This window comes from Kryptolebias marmoratus, linkage group LG4, assembly GCF_001649575.2.
Source record: "Kryptolebias marmoratus isolate JLee-2015 linkage group LG4, ASM164957v2, whole genome shotgun sequence".
Classification (NCBI taxonomy): domain Eukaryota; kingdom Metazoa; phylum Chordata; class Actinopteri; order Cyprinodontiformes; family Rivulidae; genus Kryptolebias; species Kryptolebias marmoratus.
In genome coordinates, this window is record NC_051433.1 from 13,772,817 (window position 1) to 13,791,112 (window position 18,296).

General features: G+C 45.5%; 1 protein-coding gene across 1 annotated transcript; it reads right to left on the minus strand.

Annotated features, from left to right (window-relative positions):
- Window positions 1–8: 8 nt before the first annotated feature.
- On the minus strand, window positions 9–11,777 carry LOC108235632 (sodium-dependent neutral amino acid transporter SLC6A17). Its single transcript, XM_017415752.2, has 12 exons — window positions 11,628–11,777; window positions 6,505–6,938; window positions 4,692–4,849; window positions 3,926–4,052; window positions 3,579–3,760; window positions 3,387–3,497; window positions 3,057–3,298; window positions 1,534–1,726; window positions 1,268–1,460; window positions 920–1,079; window positions 625–787; window positions 9–439 (listed from the first exon to the last, which is right to left on the minus strand). Exons 2-12 carry the CDS (start codon window positions 6,785–6,787, stop codon window positions 38–40), a joined length of 2,214 nt encoding a protein of 737 aa, XP_017271241.1. The 5' UTR covers window positions 6,788–6,938; window positions 11,628–11,777; the 3' UTR covers window positions 9–37.
- Window positions 11,778–18,296: the final 6,519 nt, after the last annotated feature.

The following is an 18,296-nucleotide window of genomic DNA, read 5'->3' on the forward strand; positions in this document are numbered from 1 at the left end:
CGGCGGAGACGGGACAACCTGAGTGCGGGAGGGGTCTTCAAGAGTCCGACTCAGGTGTAACGGGTGTCGTCGGCGTGGTGGGGCTTATCGCCGCGTTCTGGTAGCTTGTGCCGTAGCAGACATTGGGAGACAGAGAATTCGGATCCAAGGATGTGTTCCCCCTCGGCGTCACGTAGGGCCTGCGTCCTGGGCCCGACGGCGGGGCGTCACCGAGCTTGGCGCCGCCCAGGATGAATCTGGCCTCGTCCTGCTCCTCGAGGCTGGAGATGTCCTTCATCATGGATTTGCGGTACGAGACGGACAGCTTGTTGGAGCCGTCCGTCATCAAGTTGAAGTGGCGGGCGACGAAGACGACGGGGAGAGGAAGCATGGCCAGAACGATCAGAGCAAAGCACATGACCAGAGCCCAGGGAGGGTAGCTCTGGAAGCGCTCCTGAGCCTAAACAGACGGAGATGGACAGCTTGGATTAGTTGCTTCAGCTCAAACAAGCAGTAAAGTGGACATATTTAGGCTTTTATGTTTGATATGAAGGTCTGGCATTCCTTGAAGGACGGACACAGTGCCATTTAAATGGATAAATAATGTCCAAAGTGATTTTTATACATGAGACAACACACACTCACCAGCTCTTGAACCCAGGCGTTATATCCTGGTGGGCTGATGGTCATCTCTATGACAGTGGCTGAGATGAGGACGATGAGGCAGATAGGGGAGACATACTTCCAGAGGTAGAAGTAAATAATTGACGGTCGAAAGCCCAACATGTCCTCCAGGTCCTGCATGAACCTGAAAACGACAAAAGTGTGAAACCATTTAAAGTTGAGAAATGACCAAGTTGTTGGTGGTTTGTTTTGGTCAAACCTTGAAAGTAAAATTAGATTGGTACGACCCACGCAATGAACTAGGAGCCGCTTTCACCTCTTAGTGCCGTAAATCCAAGCGACGGACAGATTTTCCAGGATGACCACCACGGTGAGGGGCAGCCCAGCGGAGTAATCGTCGAACATGGTGACAAAATAATTTCCTGACCGCTGCACGAACAGCAGGCCGCAGAGGAAAGCCACGATGCAGCAGCACACTGGAAACAGTAAGTGCACAGACGAGACGAGAGCATTGATCCAAAGCCCGTCGAAGGCCATTTCAGGACTTTTGATGCAATGAGGCTCTCTAAGAGCTCAGAAAGCAGTTTGAAGAGCTTCTAGAGGACGGGGGTGGGGGTTGAGGTAGGCAAAGAGTCAGTGTGATGGTGAGGAGGCGTGGGAGTACCTGTGAAAAGCTCCTTCTGGACTTTGTAGGCGTCAAGGACAGGTGTGGTGATGCCAGTCATAGTGCCAATCATGCTGCCCAAGCCAAGGTTGATAAGCATGAAGAAGAACATTACTGACCAGAAAGGGGATGCTGGGAAATGGGTCATGGCCTCCGTGAAGGCGATGAAGGCCAGGCCGGTGCCCTGGACAGCCTGCGGGGAGTCATTCAGCGGTGTGAGAGACCGTCCGCGCTGGAAATTCAGCCGACTGGACGCAAACACTCACCTTGTTGAGTTCGTCCTCCAAGAGGCAAGGCTCCAGACCCAACTGGGCGAAGCCGTCTTCCTTTACGGTCTTGATGACGCTGTACACCTCAGCGTAGTCCGACATGGTGAGGTGGGAAAGGTTTACGTGTGGAGGAATGAGGTCGTGACTCAGGACGTTGGAGTTGATGTATCCCAGGATCTTTTCTCCATTTCTACATGACCGAAAAGAGCAGAAAGATCATCAATCAAAGATACTGAGCTAAACAAATGCAGGAAAACCTGATTTACAATTAGGGTATTAACAGTGAGCACGTACGAGTTTATGTGTTTAGATTTTTGTGGATAATCAACTGTGGTGCAACGAACAATACATTTTTTTTCACTGATCTGAATTATTTATTTAAACCTGTGAAGTATGGCACTGACAGGGAATGCGCTCAACATTAAAAATTAGCTCCACATAATGTTTATTGGGTTTTAATTATGTAATTTCAGGCAAAGTATTTATAAAATGCCTGACTGGGCTGTAGTTTAACTATGAAAATATAATTACTAGTAAGTTGTACTGGAAGGTTCCCAACATTAACGATAACTGAACATTGAAAAATTAAATTCAAGTAAAAATATTTGAAGAATAATTAAACCCCAAGAATACCAACTTGACTACTATTTGTTATGTGCTAATTAGCCATAATGTTTGAGTGCATTTCAAAATATTTTGAAACATTTTAAGTTTTTGCAAAAGCATGTTAAAACTGCCACTGTTAGCATGCTACAACGCAATAATAACATAAGAACATAGCTTACAGCATTGTTGCTACTGAGGTATTATCAATGCTATGCGCTAGGTGTTAGCTTGCTAACATGCAAATAGCATTAGCACAATGGTACCTGCAGGAACATTGTTGTTATAATATCACTGTTACTGGATTAGATATCCATGATGCTTTAGAATATGTGCTAATGCTAATGTTGCATGCCTACATGCAGCAATAGCATTAGCACTTAGCACATAGTATAAATGCTACTTTAGTGAGCAGCATCAATGCTATAAGCTAGATGTTAAGATGCTAACATGCAACAACAGCATTAGCACCTAGTTTATAGCATCAGTGAAACTCCAGTAACATTGTTGTTATAGCATTGGTGTCACTAGAGTAAGTAGCATTGATACCTAAGTGACAATGCATGCAGCAATAGCATTGTTACCTAGCTTACAGCTACCTAGCAATAGCTAGTTGCCTAGCTTTACTGGAGCTAAGCAGCACATCTAGAATCTTGGTTCAAATCATCTTCACAGCTGTATTCAGCTCAAACAAAATTCTTTAAATGTGTTGAAAGCAGAAATAATTATAAGCTTTAGAGTTTTTAGGCTGCCAGTATGTTCATGGCTACACTGGAACCAAAACAAAACTGATTTAAACAACCTTAAAACGGCGGGAAACCAAATGAGCTCATCTATGTCAAGTGAATATGATAGAATAGACTTTTTTGTTCAGCTCTTTTTATTGTTTTTGACTCAGTTCAAGATGTTTAACTTACTCCGCGACACATTTTTCGTTCATGATGTTAGCCTTGAAGCCCAGGACGGCGAACACCACCAGCGTCGCCAAGATCGAAGTGAAGAAATTGATGAAGGAGACGAGCATGGCGTCGAAGTGACAGTTGTTGTCCATCTTATTGTAACTGGAGAAGGCGATGACCCCTCCAAAGCCCAGACCCAGGGCGAAGAAGACCTGGGTGGCTGCCTCCCTCCAAACCTGGGGCTCCAACATCTTCTCCAACTAAAATATGAGGTAAATAATACAGGGTTGTAACTTGCACAAGTGGGAAAAACAACAAGAAAAGACACAGAAGTTGAGTCAGTTTTACCTTCGGAGTGAACATGTGAGCGATCCCATCCATCGACCCCTTCAGCATCAAACCTCTGACCATGAAGCAGAAGAGCACCACGTACGGGAAAAGAGAGCTGAAGTACATCACCTGCGGGAGAGAGAGGAAATACTCTCAAAACAGGGAAAACGTTTGACTTCTTTCTCCCTCCTCCGCTTCCCACCGTTCTACCTTCCCGGAGGAGGCGATTCCTTTGATGACGGCGAGGCAGACGATGATCCAGGCCACCAGCAGCGACAGGGTCATTTTGACGTTGAGGCCGCCACTCTCTGCGATGGTGCTGGTCGTGTTCAGCGTCTGCCGGTACCAGAAGTAGGTGGTGGCCGAGCTCTTGTCGCACTCCGGCTCCACAACTGCATGCCCGACGGAGAGGGAAACGCAAGGTTTAGGTTGGACGAGTTCTCATCCACAATGGAAATGACTTCCGTCTTTTATTCCAAACCACAACCTTTGCGGCGGAAGGATATGTCTCTTGGTAAATTATCAGCGGCTTATGTTTGGGATTCGGCGTTACCCACTTGCGGTTGTCCCGTTCTTTCTGATCGGACACTCGCTCCATGGCAGAGGATACTGGAAGGACTGGAAAAAGTAGAAGATGCTCCAACCGATGATGACGTTGTAGTAGAGGCCCACGAAACCGCACACCTGAACGGACGGACAGGTATATGGGTCGATGGAGACGGATTTACATTCAACACAAATACATGATGTAGGGACTCATTTGAGGACAATCATCCGAGGGAGGATGAACTCGTGCCCTGCTGCTGTCAGTCCGAAAAGTCTTGGCAGCAAGGACATCCAGGTCGAAGGAATCATGAATAATTAAAGCCACCTCCTTTCAGCAGCAGTCTCCTGCGAGGTATTTATAGCAACTTCTGTTCCAGCCGTGCAACTCTGAAGAAAGGCTGTCCTGAAGCCTCGAACGCATGAATGAAACTCATCTGAACAGACAAAAAGGGGGGATGGTACCCCTAGATAATTTGACCACAGGAGCAGGTTAACCTAAGGTGTGTTAGTTTGGGTTTTTTTGTGTTCTTCCATGTAAAACCTTCCATTGAAAGAAGGTGTTGTATTTTATTTTTCCCCTTTTTTGCCATGACTGTAGCATTAAGGGTTTACTCATGCAGAAAAGAGGCCACGCTCATAAATCACACAGCCAGAGCTTTTGGCTTTCTGCAGTTTCGCTGCTGCACATTCAGCGTTCGAGAGCCGGTCAGTAGCTTCACTTATTAAAAGTAAAGACCCCCACCACTACACACACACGCACAGACACACACTCCTCACCATCAGGCTGGACATCCCTATCCCACCGAGGCGGGGGCAGACGTAGTTCCACACCCCGATGCTCCCACGCCGGATCTTCTGACCCACCGCCAGCTCCAAGAAGAAGAGCGGGATGCCGATGATGAGGAGGAGGATGAAGTAGGGAACCAAATAAGCTCCTGGGGGAAGGGCGGGAAAAAAAAGAATGTCTTGATGTTTCAAATGTTGTATTTTTCTAATTTGTTTTGCTTAATTTTCCAGTTTAATGGAAGGTGAAACAGCACGAATCCGTTGAATAGATGGCTTCAAGTTGCGAAGAAAACACTCGACACATTGAAGCCTCTTCCACGACTGCACGCCGACGTTTGAAGCTGAGATGTTGGATATTGTGTTTGTGCTTAAGGCAGGTGGTGAGGATGACTCTCGGCTACCTCCACGCCAAATTTTAGCTCAATAACTCAACACTGGGTGAACATGGGTACGACCCCGGTTTGGCTCCAGTCAGTGCTTTAAAGGCAAACGAAGAAAGTAAGCTGCCTTTTAAGTTTCCGGTAACTTTGTTTCTTTGAGAGCTTAATCCACAGTTGAGCAGGATGCAGCAGAGTTTAATATAGGATTTATCAGGCGAACGTGTAGTAATAATCTTTGAAAAGCAGGAATTACACCCAGTGACACACCTCTGATGGGCAGAGAGACGAGAAACGAGAGACAGGACGGTGAATGATTCATAAATCAGCTTTAGGTGAATGTGTTAAAAACGACGCCGGCTCACAACTCGAGCTGTGCGCTAATCGTCTGTCAGGCAGCAAATTAGACTCTGAAAGATGGCTGCTGGGACAGTCCCACCAGCTGACGGGTCAGAACCAGCTTCCTCTGAGCTCACAGGAAAACCAGCACATAGACGCAGCCCGGGTCCGACTAAAACCCGATCACATTTCCTCTGTGTTTACCGGAGTATCAGAGGAGCTCAGCCAGCTGGAGGAATCAATACTGCAGCTATTTTTAGACTTTTCTGAACAAAGCAGCTGCTCTCCTGGCAGCTCTGGACTGAATGGACGAGCCGACGGATGAGCCGATGGACGAGCCGATGGACGAGCCGATGGACGAGCTGCAGAGACACCCGGCTGAGCAGCTGGAGGACGCATCAGAGGTGGACAACAAGCTGCGGTCAAATTAAAGAAGGACAAGAATAACGTTTTTTTCTGCAAACACTGCTGAATGACTGCTGAAACTCAGAAGCAGAACATGAGCTAAAAGCAAAATGCTAGCTAAAAGAAACAAGCGCTAGCTGAAAACTAAAAAAAAGCAAAACACTAGCTAAAAGATTTAAAAATAGCTAAATATAGCTAAAAGCTAAAAGTAGCAAAAGGGTACCTAGCAGCTAAAAGTATCAGAACAGCTGGACACCTCGTGGGTCGAGGGTGATCACTGTTGATTTCAAGGTGATGGGGTCAAAGGTCAAGGTCACAGACGGCCTTGTGCTCTAACTATGCAACCATGTAAAGGAGGAAAGTTAGACTGCACAGCTGGACACCTCTTAGGTCAAGGGTGATCACCATTGATTTAAAGGTTTATGGGGTCAAAGGTCAACATCCCAGTTGACCTGGTGCTCTACCTCTGCAGCAGTGTGGACAGCTGGACACCTCATGGGTCAGAGATTAAGACTGCTGGTTTCAAGGTTCATGGGGTCAAAGGTCACAGGTAACCCCTTTGCTAAAACTCCTCTCTGCTCCTACAGGTGACCCTTTTGTTTGTGGTTGTGTTTGTGTGTCTGTTAGCAAAGATTTGGAGGAAATGTTGGTGCTGATCCAGATTATGATCCAGATTCTGTTACCTCCACCGTTCTTCTGGCACAGGTAAGGGAAGCGCCACACATTCCCGAGGCCCACGGAGAAGCCCACCTGGGCCAGGATGTACTGCAGCTTGCTGTTCCAGGCGGGCCGGCCATCGTTCTCCGGCGCCTCGATCTGCGGGGCTCTCTTGCCCGCGGCGGGCCCCACGTTCAGGGAGCTGCTCTTGTAGTCGGGCGGCTCCTCGTGCGCGAGCAGGTCGGCCACGGACTCTGTGACCTGCTCGTGGCTCGGCTCGCGCTGCGTCACCTTGCTGTTCTTCGGCATCGAGGAGGCCGGAGGGACGGAGGGACGAAGGGACGAAGGGACGAAGGGACGAAGGGACGGAGGGAGGGGGCGGGTGAAGGAAGAGATGCAGAGAGACGGAGGGAGCTGGAGCTGAAGGACGACGGCCGGAGACCAGACCTGAGCTGCAGTCCTGCATTTAGAATAAAGAAAAGGTTAAAAGTGTTCTTCAAGAACATCAGCGAATTTAATAAGGTCATGGAACATCATTTTTATTTCTCGCAGCGGAAAGGCAAAGGAGGATGATAATGTTTAGGCCCGTGTGTGTGCATGTGTTTGTCTGTTAGCAAAATATCTCATGAACCGCTGGACGGATTTTAAGGAAACTCACAGAAAGTAATTGTCGGATATACATCCACAAATGATTAACCTTCGGAGGCAACCCACTTCAAGATGGCTGCCACAGCCAACTGATCTTGGCAAACACAGAAATGGCTATAACTCAGCCAATTTTACAGATATCGTGGTTAAATTTGGTGTGGAAGTAGCTGAGAGTCATCCACAACATACGCTCTAAGTGCTACTTACTGGGAAACATCTTTAATTAACTGTTGCAGCCAATGCTGTTTTGTCTGTTAGCAAAATATCTCAAGAACCACATTATGGATTTTATCGAAACTCACAGGAAGGAATCATTGTTTGTACATCTACAACCGATTACCATTTGGAGCCAGCCCAATTCAAGATGACCGCCACAGCTAATCCACATCAGCTAAAGTATAATTGGCTGTATATTGGTGAGTTTTTCAGATGCTGAGGTGAAACCTGAAGTGGTAGTAGCTGAGAGTCCTTCATGACATTGTGCAAAACGTTATTTCTCCATATGATGCTTGGTCAGGCCTGTATTACTACCGACATCGGCACAAAGACAGGAGAGCCTTTCACTCCACTCCCCCCAACTATTTCGCTCTTACGCAACAATTTTGTTTTTTCATTCCAAACTTTCCAATCCTGCAAATTGTCCTATTTAATTTCCCCGCTCTGCAAAAGCTTAACTTCAGCGATGTATTTTTTTTATTTATTTATTTTTTTCATTTTTCTGTAAATCCTCTAATCCTCTTGCAGTAACATCCACCCCGACCCCTTTTTTTCAGGGAACGTTTGCTTCATCCCGAGCGGGACGGAAGGTGGCCCTGCCGTGCTCCTCTGAGCCACGTGCCGCCACGCAACCTCGGTATTTAATAAAATAATCTGCTGCCGTGAATCTGTGAAGCTTATGGGACGTCAGAACAAGAAGCATGAAGATATTAAAGGAAGGAAGGAAGGGGATGCTCATCACCCGCCAGCTTCCATGAAAGAGTCTCAGACGAAGATCACCTTATGTTCAGAAACAGAGTCGATCAAACCTTGGTACTTTGGTACACCTGTTGGGAATGACTCTCAGCTACTACCACGCCAGATTTTAGCCCAAAATCTGTAGAAACGACTGAGTTACAGCCATTTATGTGTTGGCTGATGTCAACAGGCTGTGGCAGCCATCTTGACTAGGACTGACTCTAAAAGTTAATCAGCTGTAGATGCATATCCAGTGCTTATTTTCTGAAAGTTTCATTAAAATTCATCAGGTGATTCATGGGATATTATGCTAACAGACGAACAAAGTCACCTCCAGGAGTGAGGCTAAAGTTTTAAGCAAACGTTTTCTGGAATAAGACGCTCTTAGAGTATGTGTTGGGAACGACTCTCAGCTTCAAACGCTCCAGATCTTAGCACAGTGTCTGTTAAACTGACTGATTTACAGCCATTTACGTGTTTTCTAAAGCGAGCTGGCTGTGGCGGCCATCTTGTGTCAGATTGGCTCCAAACCTTAATCAGCTGGAGACAAGCACCCAGCGGTTACTTCCTGAACGTCTCATTAAAATCTGTTCATTGGTTCGTGAGATATTTTGCTAACAGACGGAGAGCGTTGCCTCTAACATACAAGCCTACGTTTGGCAGCAGCTCTTCGTCATCGCAGCCTGAAACAAACTTTCTCGCCATCAGCACATTCTCCTGAAACACCTGAGCACCTCCACAAGCTACACAATCACATTTAGAAACTGATGCTTTGGCTTTTTATTTTTTTCTTCTTTTTGCGTGTCGTGTTGAACCGTTGATGCAATAATCCCTGAGCTGCTATTTAGAAGTCTTCGTAATCCTGCGTGCATTAACTCCAACCCCCACTCCTCCTCCTCCTCCTCCTCTTCCTCCTACCGGAGCCTCTCTCTGCCTCGTCATTCATCCCAGATCTACAAGACAGGAAATATGAGCCGCAGTGCTGGAAACACGCCGGCTCGCTGAACCAATAATCCCGCTGGAAAAAAACAAGATCGGGCCTCGGGCTCACATGGCCTGATGGTGCCGGACAGTCAGGGAGGACTCTCAGCTACTACCACGCCAAATCTCAGCTCAACGTCTGACAAACTGACCGAGTTCGAGCCGCCTTCGTGCTGGCTAAGGTGAATAAACCGTGGCGGCCATCTTGAATCGGGCTGACTCCGAATGTTAATCAGTCGTAGCTGGACGGCTGTCGGTCGATGTCTCAGAGTTTCATTGAAATCCGACCACTGGTTCATGAGATATTTTGCTAACAGACGCTGACACGGGCAAAAATAAGTAATCTCCTTGGGCAGCAGGTGATAAAAGCTACGGCAGAGTCACCTGTCGGGAAAACAGTGAACAAATAAAATCACTCAGAGGTTTTTCCCGGTTCAATGGAAAATAAAGGAAGTGGCCTTTGCTGTTCCAACTTGTTCCTCTGCGTGAAAACGTTGACTAAACGTCATTTAATGGTTAAATGTTGCGGTTATTTCGAATCAAAACCGTCTGGCAAACAAACCAAATCGCACCGAAAATCCAATCCAGGTTAGGTTTGAGAAAAACAGGCAACGAATTAAAGATTTAGCAGCTTAAATTATTGAAAAGTATGTTTGGCAGGAAGTAAACTAACCGAACCAAGCTAGCAAGCTAACGGCTAAAGAAGCTAAAACCCTAATTTCCAAGATTATAGGAGGTTCATACACGCTTTTCACTGCTGTTTTGCATGACACGGTTATTTACATAAAATTTTGTGGCTTTTCTTTCTTCTTTGCAAGTGCAGATAGCAAACAGCAGCAGCCAGCTGTAGCACTTCTGACAGGAATTTCACAATATTTCCACCTAACGCAGAAACAGACAGAGGTGTAAAAATTTCCAAAGCTGCAATCCTGTGGGAAGTTTTTTGATCTTGGAGTTGTTTTAGGCATTCCTGCTCAGACTAGCCATTAGCTCAGAACCGGCGGGGATTTCTGCCGCCTCGAAGCAGCTTCAGTCCCTGAAGTTTCCCAAATTCAAAGCAAACGCTACTTTAAAAACTTTTACACGTTCGTCAGTTTCACATTACACGATTATTATGTGTGGGTATTCCTGCTGCATCGCTAGTGCTAGCTAGCTAGCTCCTAGCTAGATGCTGAAGCTACTTATGCTTGCAAATATCGCCAGATTTTATTTTAAATAACTGTAAATTTTGAAACTGAGAGCAATGTAAGTGTTTACGGATTAGTTTTGACGTTAACCGATGGGACTTTTTAGAGATTAGAGGTGTTTTAAGACTTTGGTTTGGACTCAGACTGGACCAGGCTGCTGTCAGCTAGTCTGAGTTAGCATTAAAGCGCTAACGTTTGTGTTTCTGAGCGTCCTCAGTGAGACCCGGGAGGAAACGGCAGGAATCAGCCTCAGCAATCAGTCCTGTTTACTGCAGGTGTCCGGACTTGTTCGTTAATTAGAGGGTCGATTCTGTGATCGCAGCTGAGCTCTGAAAGGAACTGCAGCTCATCGGCTGTTTCACAAAGAAAATCACTGAACGGAGGGGAAAAAAACAGCACAATCTCAAAACATAGGCAGTTAAATCATCCCATTATGAGAAAGGACAAGGTTTTGCACACTCTCATGCAGTTTTGTAAAATCTCGAAGATCTGTAAACATCTAAAGATTATGTTGAGAGAGACTCTCAGCTACTACCGCACCAAATTTCGCTCAATATCTGTAAATTTGACTGAGTTATGACCATTATTGTGTTGGGTAATGTTGATTAGCTGTGGCTTCCATCTTGATTTGCATCGACTCCAAAAGTTAATCAGATGTAGATGAATATCCAGTGATTACTTTCTGAAAGGTTTTGTTAAAATCCGTCCAGTGATTCTTGAGATATTTTGCTAACAGACAAACACTTTTGACTCCAAAAGTTAATGTTAAAGTTTTAAGCAAAGATTTTGTGCAATGAGTAGAGTTTGGATTATGTGTTGTGACTAACTCTCAGCTACTACCATGGCAAATTTCAGCACAATAAATGCAAAATTAACTTAGTTACGGCCATTTTTGTGTTTTCAGAGGTCACCTGGCTGCGCCGGCCATCTTGCATTGGGCTGGCTCTGAAAGTTAATCGTTTGTAGAGCTACATCTGAAGATTATTTCCTGTAAGATTTGTTAAAATCCGCCCAGCGGGTTGTGAGATATTTTGCTAACAGACGCCTCCCTGTGCGCCCTTGGCTCTGAACGCCAGTGGAACGGCGTCCTGCTGGATGTAAGCTGGCGAGCAGCTCCGACCCTGATCTGAGCAGCTGTCAGCCTGCGCTTCGCCAGGAGGAGACCGCCAACGCAGTCAAGGTCACGGTCGACTCTTTCCTGACCTCTGCCTACAGACGGCAGCATGTCTCACCCTCTCGGATAAAAACGCACGCAGACCCAGACAACTTCCTGAGACGGAAAACTGAAGTTCCTCTGATATGTGGCTGTAAAACTGGAACTTCTGCAGGAAAAAAACCCCAAAAGGAAACCAGGAGACAGGGAGACGTTTCCTCCTTACCTTGAGCTCCTCTCTGCAGCAGACAGAAATAATAATTATAATAATATTAATATTAATAATATCCAGGCTCAACTCAGACTGTTAGGTAAGACGTGCAGGGATGAGAAAACATCCTCCGAGCAGATTGCATCCCGCTGTGGTCCAGACCGAGAGTCCACAGGATGGGGAGGAGAGAGGGTGAGGTGGGGGGGGAGGATGGAGCATCACATGATGAGCAGGCAGGGAGGGAGGAGAGCCAGAGGAGGATGAGGTGCTCTGATCTGATCTCCGCTTCTCTCGCTCTTCTGGAGGAAGACGAGCGTCGGGCGGGGACCAGGCGAGGCAAAGGGCAACACCCTGATAACACCTCACCGAGCACCTGTCGCCACCTGATCATACGAGCACAGGTGGAAATCCCAGGGGGGGCTTAGGGGGGTCCGCCTCCTCAGATTGCCCCCTCACCCCAATAAATCATTTGAGGAAACTTTACTTTTAAACGATATAATATGAAAACAGAACTTATATCCTCCATTTATATCAGCAAAATGATTAATTAGCTGAACTTATAAACCTTCTTTTTCCACGAGGACACTTTATAGAACATTACCGATCTCCAACGCACCATTCCCCAACTTCCAAACGGTTATTTATTGCTTAAAGTTTATTAAAATAATTTCTCAAAAGCCCTTTTGTGGAATTTTTGTGCTCAGTCTCTGCTGCGGTTTTCATTAAAAAAAAAAAATCTCCTTGCGTTATTTTTCTTAAATCTGAATCTGTTTTTAACAAGAACGCCTTTACCCTTTTTGGAAGTTTATCATCCTAAAAGAAACGGGTGAATTATTTTGCTTCGAGGAACAGCAGGGAATTGGGAAGGTTAAGTTCGAAAACAAAAAGAGTGATTTGTATCCAGCTGACCTCTGACCTCTGACTCCTGGCCTGAGAGCTACAGGACTTTGTCAAACCCAACGTTTTGCTGACTCGGCTCTTTTTGTGAGGCGTTTGCTTGACTTGCATCCAGAAGCGTTTGCCCTTTAACACCTTTTGCTGTTTTGTTCAAGAAGGAAATGGACCTCAGTTGGATTTTCGGGATCCCCCAGGAGGAGCTGGAGAGCGTCTCTGGAGGGAGAGGGAGGTCTGGGTTTCCCTCCTGGACCTGATGCCTCCACGACCCGACCACGGAGAAGCGGCAGAAGATGGATGGATAGATGTTTTGATTTTTTGAAAAAATGCCCAAAAAGTTCAGATTAGAGACCCTTTTTTTGTTGTTGTTTCCGACTCTTGAGGCCTTTTCACAAAAAGTCAACCTAAACTGATGATTTGTGATCCTCGATATTTGGTTCTTGTGTCGCCCAAACACGAACCTTAATTGTCAGAGCAGAAAAAACTGCGACCGCTGCTAAAACCCAGCGCCGCTCGCTCCACCTAACCTTGACGGAGGCAGCGTGCTGCGGGGCGGCCGATAATTGGACAGCAGCGAGCCTCTCGGTGACACACTTTTATTGAGCCCGCATCAGCAGAAACGCCGTCTTTAGGGACTCTCGGCACAGCTGTGGAGCTGCCCTCCCTGTTTAATGATGAGCCAACAATCCTCATCGTCCCTCATTTAATGTTTAGATTATTTTAAAAAGAAAACGCTGTGGCCAGATTAGAGATTTGTCTCCTTATTTTTTCTTATTGTTTTAGATCTAGATGAAAACCAGACTGGTTTGACGTCTCGTTTAACACGACGGGACGTTCCTTTTTGTAAATGATCGTTTCGTTTGGATTCAAATGTACAAGAAAACAAGAAGCGCTTGATAGAATAATTCTCCTGCCAAATCCGCCACGTTAAATTTGTTGTTTTGTTTTGTTTTTAGTGACCAAGAAGGGGACGACTGGACGCCGAACACAAGGCTTCAGTGTGGTCCTGGTGAGTCATCGTGGCTTCGAGGCGTCGGGAACGGAATGATTTATTCAGGTTGGCTTTGCAGAGATGTAGCAGAGTGTGTATGAGTGTGTGTGTGTGTGTGTGTGTGTGTGTGTGTGTATGTGTGTGTGTGTGTGTGTGTGTGTATGTGTGTGTGTGTGTGTGTGTGTGTGTGGAAATGAGGCCACAGATTGTGTTGTAAAGCTCTTTGAGTGGCCTGGTTGGTTAGGAAGGTGCTGGATGAGTACCGTCCAATTAAGGCTGTGTTCACACCTGACAGTGGACTCGGTTTGATTGGGGACCAAAATCTCAACATTTGTTCCATTTTCAGCTGCTGTGGTTCTCATTCACGCTGCACTTATGGGGCGCCGTTTGTAAAGGAGCTTGTGCTAAAAATTCATGCCTAAATTTTGTTACATTTAGCTTCAAACACTGTTTAAAAATGTAGTGTTGATTTTCTGATGTCACTTTTTACAACATTTAGATTTAACATTTAACATTTAGATTTATATTTAGTATGTAGCTGTAACAATTACATGTAACTAGCTAAATGTTGTAAAAAGTGACATCAGAAAATCAACACTACATTTTTAAACAGTGTTTGAAGCTAAATGTGACAAAATTTAGGCATGAATTTTTAGCACAAGCTCCTTTACAAACGGCGCCCCATATGCACTGAGTCTATCGAGCCAAACCCTTTGAGCGACCTGTTCCCCCCCCTCGCCTGTGGTGGCGCCGCACCGAGAACTACTGAAGGAAACGACAAAGCCTCTGAAGAAGACACCGAGCGCAACTTCCTTCTTCTGGGAACGTGAACAAAAATGGATTAGCGTCCAATTTGAACAGTTTTAGTTTGGCCGCGACCCATTTCTCCTGCTAGTGGTAGAAACATGATTGTTTTGGTTGTTTTTACCCAGAAGGCCCTGTGCTGTAGTCCACTTCCTGCTTGTGGAGCGGTCTCCGGTCCACTTGCGTTCATATATGCATTCGAACCGCATCAGAATTCACTTCAACCGAACTGAGACCGAGGTTTTTAGGCGGACCGGAGTTGGATTGGGCTTTCACACCTCCCCAAACGAACAGAGTTCGATTAAAGCGGATTAAACATGGCTGCTGTGAACGCAGCCCTAAAAGTCACGGGGATGTCGTTACTTTTGCACATAGTTGTCGTAGTTTGTTTTTTTTTTGGACCGGATGACGCTGATCAGGCTCGTTGGCGTTGGCTGACGGTTTGAATCTCTTCTTCCGATTTACCGACCACCAGCAGAGCTTGGAAAGGAAGACTTCCCGCTGCGCTCTCCTCTCTCTCTCTCTCTTACATGATAAAATTCAGCTTTTCTCTGCTCCATCTTCGGGCCTCTTGCAGCCTGACGTCAGCAGCGTTCCTCCTCCCCTGCAGTTCACCTTCAGTCGTCTCTAACTCCCCATCATCCACCCCCACCCCCACCCTCCCCCGCTCTCCGTCTCTGGTCGTTCCTCCCCACCTCGAGCTCACGTGCACCACCGCGCCCGTCCAGTACTTTTCCCTTTCCTCCGGCCTCATTTGTATTCCTCCCTCCCTTTGTGCTGTTTGCTCCGCCTGGGTCACTCTCGGCTGCTAAAAAAAGGCCTCACCACCCCAGGAAGGAATAACTGGATGTACATCTGCAACCGATTAATGTGTTTGGAGTCAACCCCCATTCAAGATGGCCGCCACAGCAAAGCAGCCTGAGTGAACACTGCACTGGCTCTAACTCGGCCAACTTACCAGATATTGAGCTGAAATTTTACGTGGAAGTAGCTGAGAGTCATTTCCAACGCATGCTCTGAGCACGAACCGATTGTGTCAGATCTGAGTTCAAAGCTTCACTTTTAACCAGTGGAGTCCACTTTGTCTGTCTGTTAGCAAAATATCTCATGAACCGGCAGAAAGATTTTAATGAAGTTCTCAGAAAATAATCACTGGATGCGCGTCTACAGCTGATTAACTTTTGGAGTCAGCCCAATTCAAGATGGCCGCCACGGCCAGCTGATCTTGGGAAACTCAAACATGGCTATAACTCAGTCAACTTTACAGATATTGAGCTGAAAGTTGTTGTGGTAGTAGCTGAGCTTCACCCCCAACATATACATTGAGTGCAACACACTGGGCAACATCTTTGGTTAAAACTTCAGCAATAACTGTCAGAGTCCAACCTGTTTGTCTGTTAGCAAAATATCTCATGAACCAATGGACAGATTTTAGTGAAACCCTCTGAGAGTAATCATTTGATGTACATCAACGACCGAATAATTTTTGGAGTCACCTCAATTCAAGATGGCCGCCACAGCTGATTGATATTAGTCAACAGAAAAATGGCTATAAGTCAGTCATTTCTACATATATTAAGCTACGGTTCGGTGTGATTGTAGCTGAGAGTCATCCCCAAAACATGCTTTACACAGCTGCTTCAAACCTTGTTTGTTAGCAAAATATCTCCCAAACAAGTGAATATTAGTGACGTTTCTGCCATTTCTCATCACAAGTTGACCTTAGGGAGTACATCCTGTTTGTATTCCGTCAAAAAATGTCTGTTTTCCTGTTTCCTTTTCCATCGGGGTGTTGAAGTGAGACCTTGGAAGCGAAAACATCCGTCTGGGAGAGAAAGCTGCTCACCTAAAGGCGACACGTTAAAAATTAAAAATAGAAACTCATCAAAAGGCTGTTTTCTGCGCTCAGTAATCCCTCACAGATTAACTCCCTGACAGCTCATTAACAAACACACACACACACACACACACACACACACACGTCACAACACCAACAATTAAAACCTGCGTCCTCCACAGGACGTTTTCTCCCCACAGAAGGATGTCCCTCATTCAGTCTGTATGGGGACAAACTAATGATATTAGGAGATTAATTTATTATTTTTTGGAGACTTTTTAACTTGTTTTCCTGACCAACAAGGGGACATGTGACCGCCTACAGAGGGGACGCCACCAGATGGTCCCTCAAAGATGCGATGGTCCAGCGCGGGGCCGAGGGCCTGGTTTTTAGGACAGCATTAAGCCTTTTTACAAACAGGTTTGGAGTCAGTTGCACGGGTTCAACAGAACAGGAAGTGATGTAAAAAGCTGGAAGCGCTTCCCCCCAGCTGGAGACCCCGCTGACGCCGCGTCCTGCAGTCGGCGCCGCGTTTCTGCATTAAAGAGGAAATTAAATCAGATGTCCAAGATCAGATATTTCACGTTTTTCTTTAAGTTAAACACCATCGAAAACCCCTCCGGTGGAACATTTCTCTGATTTCAAACGTTAACGACTTGTTTATTTAGAGGTTTGGTCCTGATGATGGTGTGGGTGGAAGCAGCTCCTCGGTCGGTGACGTAGAAGGAGGCGGGGCCAGCTGTGTCGGACGCTGACAAACGGCAACTGTAGCGTTCGTCAGGGGAAACGGAAGCAGAAGAAGAAGAAGCAAGTTTTGTTAACAACCCAATCAGAAACTTGGTCTCCAGTTATGTTTCGGTCTTAAACACCAGGAAGACGGAGACTTTGACTGCAGCTCCCAGTCACCTACGGCCAAAAAAATTAGTCGGACAATTGAAACTTTCTGGCCAGTAGCGAAATCAAAGGTAAAAAATAAAATCACATTTGACTCCTCATTAGGCTCTGAGGCCCACATTAGGACTGTTTCCTGTTTGTAGTTCTTTAATTTCTAAACTACCAAAGTACCAATTTAATTGAAGAAGATGATTGTTTCTCTTTCGGGTCTAATTTGTTTCAGGTATCTAGATTGAGAAGACGTGTCTGCCACCTAGTGGTAGAAATACGAAATTACAGCTTCAGTCAGAAGCTGAAGAAAACAAAACTTTTTTTTTTTCTGTTTTGTTTAGCTCCAAACCACAGCTTGAATTAGTTCTTATAATTAGAGTATGGTTCGAACCCCCCCCCCCCTTTAGCTTTTTGTTTATAAATAATGACAACTGGGGGATCAGCAGATTTGTGTGCAGAGCTGTGTTTTTGGCTGCATTTCTTTTACGTACGCAACGAATGGTTAACGATGTGAGGGGTTCTGCTTCATGATGTGGACGGTGTCACATCAGCTGTAAGGATCTGATCAGCAGCTTTCAGGTAGATTTGTTTTGTTTGTTTTTTTGTCCAGTTTACAGCTCATTTATCTATTCTTAAAAAGCAGAAAAATGAAACACGGCTCTCCGGTGAAGCTGGAACATTAAAGCATGAATAAACATTTAGGGTTGCCCTAATTTTAACTTCGTATAAGCTCTTTTGTTGAAATGGACTTCTAAATAACGTGTTTATTCCTAAAACGGACAGCCATATTTTGTTGCAGACTCATCAGCTTGACACACACATGTAAGGATTTTGTTTTTTCTTAATCACTAAATCCTCCAGTACTCAAATGCAGTTACAAAACACGTTTAACAACTAAAATATAAACCCCAAATATAAGCAGCTCAGCAGTGGATGACATAAGGCTCGAGAAATGGATTACGAGCCGAACAGGTGGTAGAAGCAGGGGTGGAAATTAAAAATTTTGTCCACCAGCCACTCAAATATTTTACCAGCCACTATTTTTTGTTGTGACAAAAAGTAATTTCATATGATGATGATGATGGAAGTGGGTGGAAGCAGTTGTGGTGCCCTACAAGCTGAACAACACCTCTTTCTGGACACTGCAATAACTGGACTTTTCTTATTTTATTTTAAACCATTAAAAGATGCATATCTGTACATAAAAAAATTCAGATAAGTGAAATTTATTTCTGTGGAGTGTTTTTGAAGTATTTTTTTGTGCTTTTGTAAG